Source organism: Phycomyces blakesleeanus, assembly GCF_001638985.1.
Source record: "Phycomyces blakesleeanus NRRL 1555(-) unplaced genomic scaffold PHYBLscaffold_2, whole genome shotgun sequence".
In the NCBI taxonomy this organism is placed as follows: Eukaryota; Fungi; Mucoromycota; class Mucoromycetes; order Mucorales; family Phycomycetaceae; genus Phycomyces; species Phycomyces blakesleeanus.
Genome location: NW_017265135.1, coordinates 1,989,925 through 2,003,283, shown reverse-complemented (window position 1 = coordinate 2,003,283; position 13,359 = coordinate 1,989,925). Strand labels below are relative to the sequence as shown.

Below are 13,359 nucleotides of genomic sequence, written 5' to 3'. Positions count from 1 at the left end.
TTAACTCGCAAATCCATGCTCTCCAAAGTTGCTTCGTCGGACTGTCAACCCCGACGTCATCTGTTGTCAGATACATGTCATCCAGACACTAATGAACTCAAGCTATAAAATAGTTTTTTTTTTGTCTTGACTCCCATTGAACAAATATTATCACTTTTTTTTAATAAAGAAACCCAAGACAAGATGCACCGTTTCTTATTGCGCAGAACACTCACTACAGCCAAAGGTAATTTGATCCAAATGAAAGTATCTGAAAATCTTATATATAAAAAACAGCAGATAGCTCTTCCAATTCTGCCGCAACTGCTAAAAAGTACACAGACAAAATCCGTCAAGAAGAAGCTTCAAAGAAACAGCAACAATCTCCTATTCCCAAGACTGCACAAGAAAAGCTCAATAGCATGGAAAATCCAAATGCCAAGCCCAAATCTAAAGATCAAGAATAAAAAATCACATATATATATATTCTCTTTTAATATACATACACGTACACATACACATACACATGAATCAGATCGAATTATTATGATCAGTATTGTTGACTGATATTTATCTAAGGATGTGTAAACACGCCTGCTGTAGCAAACACCATAACCATAAATCCCCACACAATCAGCAGACCAGCTGCAATATCAAGCCACGTCAGTTTGATGGGTATCTCAAGTGTAGAAGAAGAGGGAGATGGAGATGGACCGTGCAGGAGCGGGGTCTTGGCGGCAATCGTCCCCTCCAGTGACGCCAGCTGTGGATAGTGTCGGGTTACCAAGTACGCCGTCGCAGGCAGAATGTACGCCAAAGTGGTGGCGGCAAACCCACCAATCAATGCATAAACTTTGCCAAGTGATTGGACTAATACACCCAAGGTCGTGATCAGTCCAAATAACACACCTGTGACTAGATAGTGTTGAACCTGTGTTGGCTGTCGATCTTCTGTCTCAAATCCAAGCATTTTCTGTACAGCCTCTCGTGTAGGATAAAATCCCATTCTATCATACACACATATATACAATTAGTTAATATATGTATGTGAAAAGAAAAGGAAAGTTTTTTTTTGACTTACGGAATGGTGAGAATCATACTGAATCCAAGTGCAAATCTTCCTACGTTTACTACCATATCATCCGCAGGGAAATTCAAGAATAGGTTTGGTTGAACGGCTGTACCAAAAGATAGATAACCGACTATGGCAAAGGCCATTGAGGTGATCCAGCTCATGACTGTAGCTAGAGTAGTAGAAATAGCCCAACCACGCTCCGTTTGGTCTGCTTGACTGAGATAATTGTTGAATGCAACTTGAGAGCATGCAAATGCAAAGGCCATAATACCCAACGCTCCAAAAATATCTCCGCCGGCCAAGGTCAAAGGTGCATGATGCTGAGGAGCATATACTGGTGCACGCACTAGCAGTGTCAAAATTATCAATGGCAAGCAAAGGACGGACACAATCGACCATCTTGCCAAGGCACCGATAGATCTTGAGAGTAACAAAGGAAAAACCTATTACATATATACATATGTCATATTAAGGAATGTGTTGAGTTGTTTGAGGATTGCGTTGCGTGTAGTATAATTAAGGGGCGTTTGATCTTTGGCTTACACAAGTGACGCCAATGAGTAAGATGACGAACCTGCGGTCGGCCAGCAGGGGATAGTCAGGCAGATAAAGGCCGAACAGTACAGGAATAGTGTCACCGATTACTGTAGTGAAAGTGTTAACAACCTATAATACTTGCGGTGTTTACTTACAAATATAATAGCTAACACAGGCACCTCCTGCCTGAACAACGATCATAATATTAAGAAAGTTGTATCCGAACCGACCCATCACATGCTCTACAAGACCAGCGAATTTGTATATGCCTGTACGTTGGCCAGATACGACTAACATGTGGAGGCCAAGCTGTGAAAGAAAGGCGACTATAATTGATAACACGATTCCGCTGTAGAAACCTGCGTTCTGTATAGCAAATGGTAGGCCTATGATTCCTGCACCAACTGTAGCATTGACGAGATTGAAGGCTACTTCAAGTCTACTACGTGTGCCATATCCAGGGCGATCGGACTGGAGTAGATCCTGTTCAGCTTGAGTGAGTTTTGTGGGGGTAGCTCCGTAGGAAGGAGAATTCATCGAGTCTGATTTAACGAGATTTTTTTTGGAATGAAAAGAGTGAAGAAACAAAGCCGACAGGTGCGTTTTCAACCTTTATATACGATGTTCAAGACTCGGGCTGTCTTTGAATGAGAGACTAAGAAATTCTAACTCTCAAGGTCAACAGGAGATAAAGAGTGTATTGTGATAGACGGCTGTATGTGGGGGCTACACTGTCACTGGACTGTGGTTGGCTGTTATTGGTGAACTACGCTTAGTTCAAGTGTGAGTCATGTTATGCAGCGTATCACTTTTTTTTCTGGGGGTTTGCTGTCAATAGAAGCCCTATATTATTTGCATCTCCAGATTCATGAATAAACCATAAATATATAGACTCGCAAAGCTTGCACTTGATTATTTTTTCCAGAATAAAGGCTATCAAATGTTAGTTATATGTCTATCATGGGCTGATGAGGTATAAAATATAGGTACAGTCTAATAAACGCCTACACACAAACACAAGTACAAGCATACTGCACACACATAAATAAATGTGTGGGATTTCCTTGCTTACAGGTGCTTTGAATCAATGTAATAAATGTGGCAAACGAGAAGAATCATCTCTTTCACACACACCACTTAATTAAAAATAAGAAGTTTCTGTTGCTGCTGGACAAGGGGACTTGGCCTGGTTAACTTTTGAGGTAGGACGTCGGCAAAAGTATTGTATATTATTCTTTTCTTTATTTCTTTCTTTTTTCTTTGTTTTTTTTTTCTTATTCTTTTTTACAATGCAATAGCCTTCGGTAGCCTATTGTTATTCTTTGCAGGTCATTATTCAAATGCTTCTAGTACAGTGATAATGAAGAGGTACAGAATTTACTGTAGAGATTAAAGAGAATATGTTTTTTTTTGTGGGCTATGAAAAACAAAAGAGAAACAAGGCTGATTATACGGAGGGAATTTTAGGAGTAAAATAGCCTCAAATCTTGTCAATAAAATAAAAATAAAAGATAAGGAAAATATTTACTCAAATAAGAACATTTGTGGTCAATTTCTAGACACACAAAACGAATAAACTCCCTCTTTTGTGATTGATTTATAAAACAAAGTCTATTGGTATTTTTATTACTATTGTCATACATGTATATATATATAGATATTGTGTATATATTTCTGGTTGGATTTTAAAATAAAATAAAACAAAACAAAATTCGCAAGATCCCAGGTAAATCACAACACTTATTCTAATCCACTGATTCAATTTATGAATTATCAGTAGACTTACTGGAAAGAGCTCTCTAGGCTTTGTAAGCCTGTTTAAATCAGGAGACAAGCACCAATTTGGAGATCATTGATGGTAAAATATTAAAGATTAAATATTAATTACCTAATGGTTATCGGGAGCTTATCAGAGAATCAAGCTTTATAATTGTCTTTGTCTCTAGTAGATACTCTAGAACTTCATTATATATTAGAAATAAGTAAAAGAAATTAATTAATTAATACATACACATCAATAGATATATTTAACTGTATTATTTTAATAGAAGAAGAAGAAAGCAAAACAAAATAATAATAAAATATATGTCAGATAAGGAGAAAACCTTGATTTATTTTGTGAATACCAACCCGGGAATTTTTTTTGGGTGTATATTCCAAAAGAGGAGGACAGAAAGCTTACCAGCCAATTATCAAAAAAAGTAAAGATGATTACTGTTATTCCATATATTGGTTGTGAGACTGCCGGGGAAGCTGAAATTTTCAGTAATCAAAGAGCAAAATGATGATTAAGAAGTAAACTGGCTCTCATGGCTTGTTATTTTACCTTTAAGGCATTTAAATGGCTACAACGCCAATTCATTTTTAACAATATCCATAATCACCAACTCTACCCTAAAAAGAGCTTCTCAACAAATACAAAAGTAAATAAATAAATCTACATTAAAAATTAATTTTTGGATAAATGCGAAAGGTATCCCAATATTCGGTATTTATATATATATGCGATTTTATTCATCTCCGCTTCAACAGAAGCGCTTAACTTTAAACCACGCGATGTGTGTAAACTCCGGCACAATTTATTAAAACCTTAAGAAAAAACATTAGATCAACGAGTGGAATGTAATGTTATAATATTATTCGGGTATATGTTTTGCTCAATAATCAATACAAAGAGAAGTTATAGTGTTAAAAATAATGATTTTGAATAAAACCTCTCAAAATACCTCACATTATCTTTGATTTTGGCAAAAAGATTTACTTTATGGTTTGGAGTGTAGATAATGAAAACATTTTATTCAGGAACTTCCTTTTATGATTTTATTAACACCATTTTACTGTAATAAAGCTGATACACTGCCCAGATATCTATATATCATCTAAGCATCAGTGCTTAACCTTGTCTCCACTAAGTCTTTTCCCATATAATCCCTAAACAGATCATTTAATTTCTTTCTTATCTCTTCCCTTAAGATAATTTTAATAAAGATGAACCTATAACAATTTTTATACAAACAAAATATACAAAGGATTAATAAGAATTACTAAACCTTCTCTCTACTCTTGAGGGTGGTTAGTATATCGAAGATTGGGACTATACTATAGCAGTATAACTCGTTGCAAAATAATATACATATTCAAGCTTTATCTGACATTTCTATTGATTTATTGTTAAATTTAGCTGAGCCAGTTTGCATTGTTCAAAAAGGAGATTGTTCAATAAATTCACAGAGATAAATTGGATCTTTTTGTGTTTCGTACAGCACGTTTCTTTACTGCGGATCCCATGATTTGGATATAGCTCAAGTTGATAAAGAAGGACAAGAGATCTTTTTTTTTGAAATAGCTAAACCTTCTTGTTGGTGTTCGTCATTTTTTGTCGTACACATGTGTTCTTTTTTCTTTCTTTCTTTCTGTTATTGACTTTGATAGGTTACAACCGACAAGATTGGTTCTTGTAAAGAGTGTGTAGCTGTCCAACCTTCTTTACTTCCCATTCTAGCTACCGTTGTGTGTGTGTGCGTGTATGTGTATATATGTGTTTCTTGACCTCAGATTCTCTACATACTTTAATTGAATATGAGCGCAAGTGCAATATTCCCATCCAAACAACTTGTATATTTTCTTTCTTTTATTAGCATCATGATACAAATCCAAAAAAAAATTCTAGTCCTACCTTTAACCAAGAAAAAAAGAAATCTTTATTACAAAAATTCTTTTACTATAATGAAATTAATAATATCTATAACAATGATAATAATGATGAGAAAATGGAATAAATGTGTATAATGACAATAATAGATTGTGTACGAGTGACTTTTTAAGGCAAACCAGTTGTAGATGTAGTACGATTCATTACATTCAGCAGTTTTGATTGAATAGCTGCAACCAGATGGGAAGCACCCATCTTTAGATAGTGGGCATTCACTGATGTAACAAAGTCTACAGTTTGGAAACAAAATGTCATTTAGCAATGGCCAACTTAATAACCGAATAAATATTTCAATTCAATGATAAAACCACAGAAAGATTATTATTATTATTATTATAATTAAATATATATATATATATATATATTAATAGACAAATCCCATTGATATCCGAGCGCCTTGGTCCGTGGATAATATAAAGATCGCTCTTTTTGATATTACTTTATATATATACATATTCTACAAAAAAGGGCACAATATTCAACGGGTCCTGTACTATTCTAGTAAAGAATTGTAAAAATAAAGGCGTGTGCGTATTAATGGCCTGAGGGTATTTTTCCGTTTTCTTTCTTTCTATCAGTGTCATCCTATAATTTTCAAATCAAAAAGAGTCTTAACCTCGCGGCAAACAAAGCAATATAGGTATTGTGCGTTTAATTCTATTTGAATTGGGTTTAAGTCTACTTTAGCTTGCCTCTTGTGAAAGTATACTTCATACTATATTATATTATCACATCATCTCTAATTGGATAATGCAATCATTTTGGCTGAGCAAAAAAAAAAAGATTTCCCACTTTAATACTAACAGTCACATAATAGTGTTCATAGAGTTTACAGAACGATGATTTGTTATCATCAATAAATAAAATAAAAATAAAAGAAACTATAACAAACTTTATCTTTGTCATTTTCTGTCAATTCTCAGGCTTTCAATGGGTGTCCTTGATCCATACTCACTTTCTTTTGATTAGCTTTTTTTTTATTAGAATAAATTGATCAGTAATCGCAATTATTGGTATAAAGTTAAATATCAATAATGAATAGTCGGTATTATGGACCGAGATCCCAGGCACACATAGAAAACAAAAAGAGATCCTCCTACCCACTCACAAGCCCACAAAGGAAAAACTGTATTGGTCTATGCTCATAATGGCGCGCATTTGAAGCCAATTAATATTCCTTAGTTTTCAAATGCATGGAAAATTGTGACTATAGCACGGTGTTTGTGTCCTTTTTAAAAGCATTGTACAAGGTCAACTTTTTTCATTTTTTTCTTTCTTTCTATATTACTTTTTTTTTCGCTTAAACCCCGGATATTTTTCTGGAAGAGTCTGTCGTTTACAAAAACGCCTACTAGTATCCTAATATTTCTTATGTATGAAAAGTTTTAAAACAGAATACATGATATACTGCAAAAATTTGTTATAGAGATATATGTATTCATGACACTCCAAATATTGGTTGATAAAACCAAAAAACCAAAAAAAAAGAGGACTTGGTTTGTGTTACTGTGAAATAATTTTGTACGATAATAGAATGTTAGTCTGTGTAGTAGGACTGGAAACTCAAACCTTTTTTTAGGAGTAGACTGCAGTGATAATTCTAGAAAGGGCTATTTTGGAGGAGAAAATGTATGTTGATAGAAATGATCGAAGAAATATAAAATAAAATACTTACACAAAAAGGTCCGTCTTACTCACGGGGTCAGTGGTACACTTTGCTTCTTTTGTGACTCGGCTGGAACGTGTTGTGAGGCAACCATTATTGTTACATAATTTACATTTTGTTTATATTTGTTAATTGTTTATCCTTTTCCTTGAAATAACCAAAATTAATTGCGCCAAAGAGTACATACTTACTTTTAGATGGTAAACTTACTTATCGATTAAAGATCTATATATCAGTTTCAAATTCTTATTCTAAATATATCTATAAAATACTGGATAATAAACATTTTGATATACAAAAGAATTATATATCTTCCCCAGTAGATTCTGTTAATAGTGCAGGTATAACATATTGTTCATTTCAGTGTATTTTTATGCTGTAATTTGGACACTAAAAGAACAGTGACACTTATTAAACACTAGTCTTTGTGCTTGAAATATTATTCGCAATTCGGCCTCGGATCATTATTCAGTCTGGGAAACCTGAAACAGTATAAGATTTTGGTCGGACAAAACTAGGCTTCAAATATCTATTCTTTTTTTTTTCAATATACACAAAATCAAGGGCTAGATCAATAGCCGTTTATCAACAAGTAATAATAATACTAATACGACTAATGGTACTGATGATAATAATGATAATTAACAATAATTAAATATATAGACCAAAAGTCTGGTAAGCTTTCACATAGTAGGTTTAGTACTGCTATAAAAAGGAACATCCTGTAATCGAGAGATTCCTAGAGATTATGCAGGACCAAAAAAGGACATGAAAAAGTATATCTTTTTTTTTAATCAATACAAAAATATTGGTCAGCATACAGTAATCCGAATTTTACTATTGCAAATATATGTATTTGTTTATTTATTCATGCAAAAAAATAGAGTTGGATAATTACTCGTAACCATATTTACCAATATCAAGACCCCATTTGATTGCATTTGAATAAAAAAAAAAAGGTACTTCTTCTATTTCTACTCATACTCATATTTGCCCTTACACTCACTCATTGTGTTCCCAGATTGGAGATGAGGTATATTGTGACCGCTATATTACAAACCCTGTTATTGTCACAATTGTTCTTACTTACTTCTTAAGACAAATCTATAACATTGGTTCCTGGGATTGAACAAGAAGTGGTGAGACAAATGAACAAAACTAAAAAATTAAAATAAAAAAATTAAAAAAAAAAGTTTAAATTGCGATGCATGAGAATTCAATACGAAGTCGTTAAAGCTCTCTTATTTTTGAATTCTTATATGAAAGAAAAGGAAGATAGGAAATAAAGAAGTTGACAAAAGAAGTATTACTGCTTGATATAATTAAATATAAATCTGACATTTTGAAGAGTAATCTAATCGCATTTTCACAGATACCAAAATAAGAAATATTCGATTAGAACAAATTATCTCTAAAGATAGTAATACTGCATTGTGTAATATATACACTAAAGATTATGATTTATTCATTTATTTATTATTGTTTAATTTCTTATTGCAAGTGTGTGCACACCTATTTGTTTTTTTTTATTGATTCAGGAAAACATATATATTTTGCTGTTTTGGTTTTGTAGCCAAGAAGGAAAATGAAAGAAAGGTTCAAATGAAAGAAGAATGATATATTGATAGAGAGAATAGTAATGGGTTTTTGTTGGTTTTAACATGAATAAAAAGGCTTAGGGGTTACAAAATGAATGAAGACTTAGATAATAAGAAATAGCTTGAAGGAAAGAAAATAATAAACAACCTGTGGAATATGCCGGGCCGGCCGACCGGAGTCAAGGAATAAAGGGGAGAGGTATTGTGACAATGAACTATTTCGGGAGTGAATGCTTCGAATAGAAAAGCTACATAGATTGGTAAAGAGAGTAGAATATAAAGTACGAAGGTAGAAAAATAATAGGCGACATACGCGATAAATAAAGTTAAGAGGAGTATGAAGAGGATGATGAAGAGTCCGACGGCTTCATGCCAATATTAGTGAACCAGTAAATATGAGAGTCATTTCGAACGCATTGAGCGCAAACCATTTCAACTCTGTGGACATAATCTTCTTCTGTCAATCCCATTCTAGGGGCCAAAAATGCACGCGAGAGTTCAAACCCACGTAGAATGACACCGGTAAATTCTGTGCCTAATTTCCCCGGGCTAGAAGCTATGGACAAATTTACACAATGAAAAATCCCTGTAAGTATTGAATACAAGAAAATTCCTGCTTTTAATTACCCAGATAGATCTTTTTCTTTATCTTTTGTACCAATTGGAACCCTTCATTCTGAAGAAGGAGAGGCTGAGTCAAGGCTATGTCGTAGTTCATGCCAGAACTGCGGATAATATTCCGCACTTGAAAAAAAAGGAAGGATAAGAAACTGACTGAGAGAGAATAGAGTCATTTCTGTGCTACTTACCCGTGTCAATAAACGACTCAATCAACGCTGTACCGGTTGGCTGTGTAAAGTAAAGAGGGGGTGGAACATTTAATAAGGATCATAACATGGACTTATTTTACTTGTTGCTGCAAAACACGCTTTTAACTTACCGTAACAAGCATCTCTTCGATATGTACAACCCCACTAGGTTTGAGAATACGGTACGCCTCGCGCAGAACGTTACTCCAATTTTCTTGAGTGTAACTCAAACCAAGAGCTCGCATATGGACAACATCCACGCTATTGTCTTCAAATGGCATCGGACCCCTTTGGGTGTAGATCTCAAATTGTACGTTGGGAAGTAGCGTATTTGTGGGCACGTTGTCCGTAGATTCTGCAGTACCAACAAACTCGCACTCAGGATACTGAGTGGCAAGATCCTAATGTACCCAAAGAAAATTAATAAATATATCACAAATCTTTTTTTTTCTGTTTATCTTTAATCTATATATGCTCTTACACACACACACACACACACAAGCGTACCATATTTAAATAAAACAATGACTTACCATAATCCAAAAACCGTTGCCACATTCAATATCTAGAATGCGTGCTCCCTTGACAAACTTCTGTCGTACAGCGGATGTCACAGTACTGTCGAATGAAAAATGTCCAATTCAGTGGAATGAAAATGTGGCCCCCACTCTTTCTTTTCCTTTTAAAAATATATATAGCCCAAATAATAACAATATAATATGTGGATCCTGTCACTTACTCGCCATACAATGCCTTCAGGGCGAAATGAAGCTAAAATAAGATATATTATAAAAGAGGAGATCAGCATCGAGGAAAATAAGGTCTGACATGATCAGTGTCCTATTGTTCCTATTGTGTCAAAATTGATAATTATTATTATTTTTCAAAAAGAAAAAAGAAATAACCTACAGCTTGGTGGCGATCATTAACTTCCCAATCCTTTGGAAGAAAATAACTGTTGGATTGGAAGGCTGCGAATACATTTTGTGCTTTTGGTGGTTCTGGTGTAGAGGTCTGGGTGCTCGATTGTCTGGAAGGTGTGCGTTGACTGAGCGATATGCCTGATACTGGATCTGGCTTTGCCAAAGAATTCTTATCATGCATGTTAGATCGAACGCATTTTGTACGTGTAATCGAACTGGAAAGAGAGGTACTGTGCTTCATACTAACAAAGGATTGTAAGGTGGATGAGGAGGTGGAGCGAGTATCTCCAGTACTGTAATTATTTCCATTGTGATTTCCAGTGTGACTGGAGGAGCTCTTGGGCTCTCTCCACTTGCGTTTTGACTGAACGACACCCATAATATTGCTGATACTCGGTACGAAATGCGGGTTTAGAGAATGCTAATAAAGATCTTTACTGATTCGATTGACTGTTTTTCTTTACAGACTATTAGTTGGAAAAGAGAGGGAAGAGAATGATAATAAATATTATATATTAATATATATATATATATATATCAATATATATATATAAGATAAAACGTGGCTTAAATATATAGAAAGAGAGAAGAGAGAGAGAGAGAGAAAGAGGAAAAATAATTATTGACCAAGTTATAATATTTGGCATTAAGGCACCCATGTCTCGGAAAGTTGGTGCTCAGAAATACAATTTTTTTTATACATGTATATAATAAATATATATATATATTTGTGTGTGTACATAGAATAATAAATATAATTGTAATTGTAATTGTAATTATAATTATAATTATATATTTATATATATATATATCTCTTTGTGTATGTGTGTGTGTGTGTGTGTATGCAAGTACGTTTGTATTTATAATAAGGGGTTTAGCCCGCTTATGTTCCACCAAACCATAGCTCCCCTATCAACTCACTTGTGTTGCCCTTTCACTGGCAGGCCGTCGCGTGGCAACAGGGACAATATCCCCGCCCGAAATCAAATGTATGTGCCCATACCCTAAAAAGGTACACACCTATGCATTCTATCTACTTGCCTTTGCAATAATTATTGTCCGTAATTGTACCCTTTTAAATAGAAATATATATTATTATTATTATTATTATTATTATTATTATTATTATTATGAATATATGCTTTCTTTTAGTAATCATCGTTTTGAAGAGTCATTTTATTCAAGAAATTGGATCATATTCAATATTAAGACAAAAAGTTACAAGCTGGTGGTGATTCCTCACACAAAACACTGCTATAACTTGGTAAAAAGAACAAGTCTTGGGTGATGTGGATGTCATTATTACTTGTCCATTGGCTATACCCTGCCTGATCCATTGCTCCGATCAAAAGAGGAAAGCTTAGTGTCATCTTTCTTTCATGCGCTCTTTCACCAAAATGGACAACAAGGCGCAATCGGTGTTCTATTTGAAGAGCAGTGGTAGAAACATCCTGTGAAAGAAGTGGACTATCTAGTGGGACAAAGAGAGCTAACAGAACAAAGATATCAAAATTTGTATTAGTCTTGCATAAGAGTGTTATACTTACATATACTACTCAAATCATCAGATACATTGACCTGATAATGTGTCTCTAAAAAGGTTTTAAACTTTTATAAATACAAAATGTTATTTTATACAGCGACGTGGCTCACCACAGTATCTGTGTAAATGGGTTGTCATATCCTTGGCACTCAATTGTTGCCCACTCTGAACCTTGCCTCCACGAACCCTAAAAGTAAAAGTAATAATAAGAAACCAGACTATATATGGCTTATAAATTTCTTACGGGTAGGTTTCTGACTGTTCCATGCAACAAACAATCTCATCAATTGTTACATCTTGACGGAGGGGGTAAAATTCACACAAAAATTCATATCTTGTCCTCCCGATCCATGTATTGTTTGGAAGACATGTCTCATAACGAATGGTCCCCTGTCTGACTCCACGGTACCGCCGTGCTTCTGGTGAAACCCCATTAATACTAGTGCTGTATTGATTGACCTGGAGAGGGATGCGAGTGCTTAATAATGAATGTCTGGCTTGATGTGGTGTGAGAGTATAAGTTGGGGAAGGATAATCAGGCAGGCTGTCATCTTGGTCGGGCAAAGGCGGTGGGTTAGACAACCGCCGATAGGCGATCAAAGCATGTTTACGGGCGTTTTGGTAGATAGACCAATATCCCACCTTCAAATGATCTCCAAGTGATCCGAGAGTTACATGAGCCGTTATCTGATAGTGAATATTGTGGCGAGGCAAGAGGATACTTGGGGGTAGTATATGTGGGTCTTCGAGGGTTAAAATAAACGGCCAACGATAGATGTTTGGAGTATACAAGACCGGGATTTCATGGCGGAGAACGACTTGCTTGGTTTTCAAGACAATTTGCCGGGATTCTGCATAGCCTATCGCCACTAGGCTGGATTTCTGGAAAGGGTGTTTCTTAAAGTGGGAAGACTCTAGCGCTCCAACATCTTCCTTGAACATCGTGTCGGGGAAGTCTGTCGAAACAATGGTCTGTAGAACTCCTTTGATACCAACAGTTATTTCCCGAATGTTCACTGGTCGATCGAGCGTGAGTTCAACCGTTCCTTTAAAATGAAAAGCTGAATATTGGCCCCACAGATCGATTGAATTATTATCCAGGAAAAGATCTAGTAAGACAGTCGACATGGTGCAATAAAGTCTTTGTTTAGTTATCTTTGAGGTTTAAATGAATAGAGAGATGTGATTTATCTCTCATGGATTCATAAAGAGTCGAAACTATTTTTAACATGTGATTTATGCGACAAGATAGCTTTAGATTTTGGAATTCTACAATGGTCTTGTTGGACTTGTCTATCTAACCAAGATTTCTTAGACTTCTTTGCAGCTGACATGAAGACTCTTGGATTTCCAAGTAGGTCAAAAAAAAATTCAAGCAAGACTGTCTTGTGATATCTATGGATATTCCAAAGAAAAGGCTCCTTTATATATTACTACATGTGATTTGTGAGCATAAAACGCAGTCGAATATGGCGCTGAATGGTATCAAAGTCACTTGCACCCAGCACACCGAATAC

The 13,359-nt window shown here is 35.0% G+C and overlaps 4 protein-coding genes across 4 annotated transcripts; 1 reads left to right on the top strand and 3 right to left on the bottom strand.

Moving 5' to 3' along the window:
• Nucleotides 1-143: 143 nt before the first annotated feature.
• Nucleotides 144-2,156, bottom strand: PHYBLDRAFT_184875 (hypothetical protein). Its single transcript, XM_018438997.1, has 5 exons — nt 1,747-2,156; nt 1,598-1,698; nt 1,061-1,497; nt 492-986; nt 144-429 (listed from the first exon to the last, which is right to left on the bottom strand). The coding sequence occupies exons 1-4, from the start codon at nt 2,126-2,128 to the stop codon at nt 554-556; spliced, it is 1,353 nt and encodes a 450-aa protein (XP_018297748.1). The 5' UTR covers nt 2,129-2,156; the 3' UTR covers nt 144-429; nt 492-553.
• Nucleotides 2,157-6,496: 4,340 nt separating this feature from the next.
• PHYBLDRAFT_162764 (hypothetical protein) lies at nt 6,497-8,098 on the top strand (the record flags this gene model as incomplete). Its single annotated transcript, XM_018434687.1, has 5 exons — nt 6,497-6,553; nt 6,837-6,932; nt 7,271-7,310; nt 7,633-7,644; nt 7,929-8,098. The coding sequence occupies 5 exons, from the start codon at nt 6,497-6,499 to the stop codon at nt 8,096-8,098; spliced, it is 375 nt and encodes a 124-aa protein (XP_018297747.1).
• A 795-nt stretch (nt 8,099-8,893) lies between these two features.
• Nucleotides 8,894-10,678, bottom strand: PHYBLDRAFT_58752 (hypothetical protein; the record flags this gene model as incomplete). The annotated part of the gene is made up of 7 exons (XM_018440380.1): nt 8,894-9,123; nt 9,195-9,311; nt 9,377-9,416; nt 9,508-9,777; nt 9,910-9,994; nt 10,116-10,147; nt 10,286-10,678. 7 exons carry the CDS (start codon nt 10,676-10,678, stop codon nt 8,894-8,896), a joined length of 1,167 nt encoding a protein of 388 aa, XP_018297746.1.
• Nucleotides 10,679-11,504: 826 nt separating this feature from the next.
• PHYBLDRAFT_58751 (hypothetical protein) lies at nt 11,505-12,970 on the bottom strand (the record flags this gene model as incomplete). The annotated part of the gene is made up of 4 exons (XM_018440379.1): nt 11,505-11,788; nt 11,847-11,891; nt 11,953-12,029; nt 12,087-12,970. The coding sequence occupies 4 exons, from the start codon at nt 12,968-12,970 to the stop codon at nt 11,505-11,507; spliced, it is 1,290 nt and encodes a 429-aa protein (XP_018297745.1).
• Between the last annotated feature and the right edge of the window lie 389 nt (nt 12,971-13,359).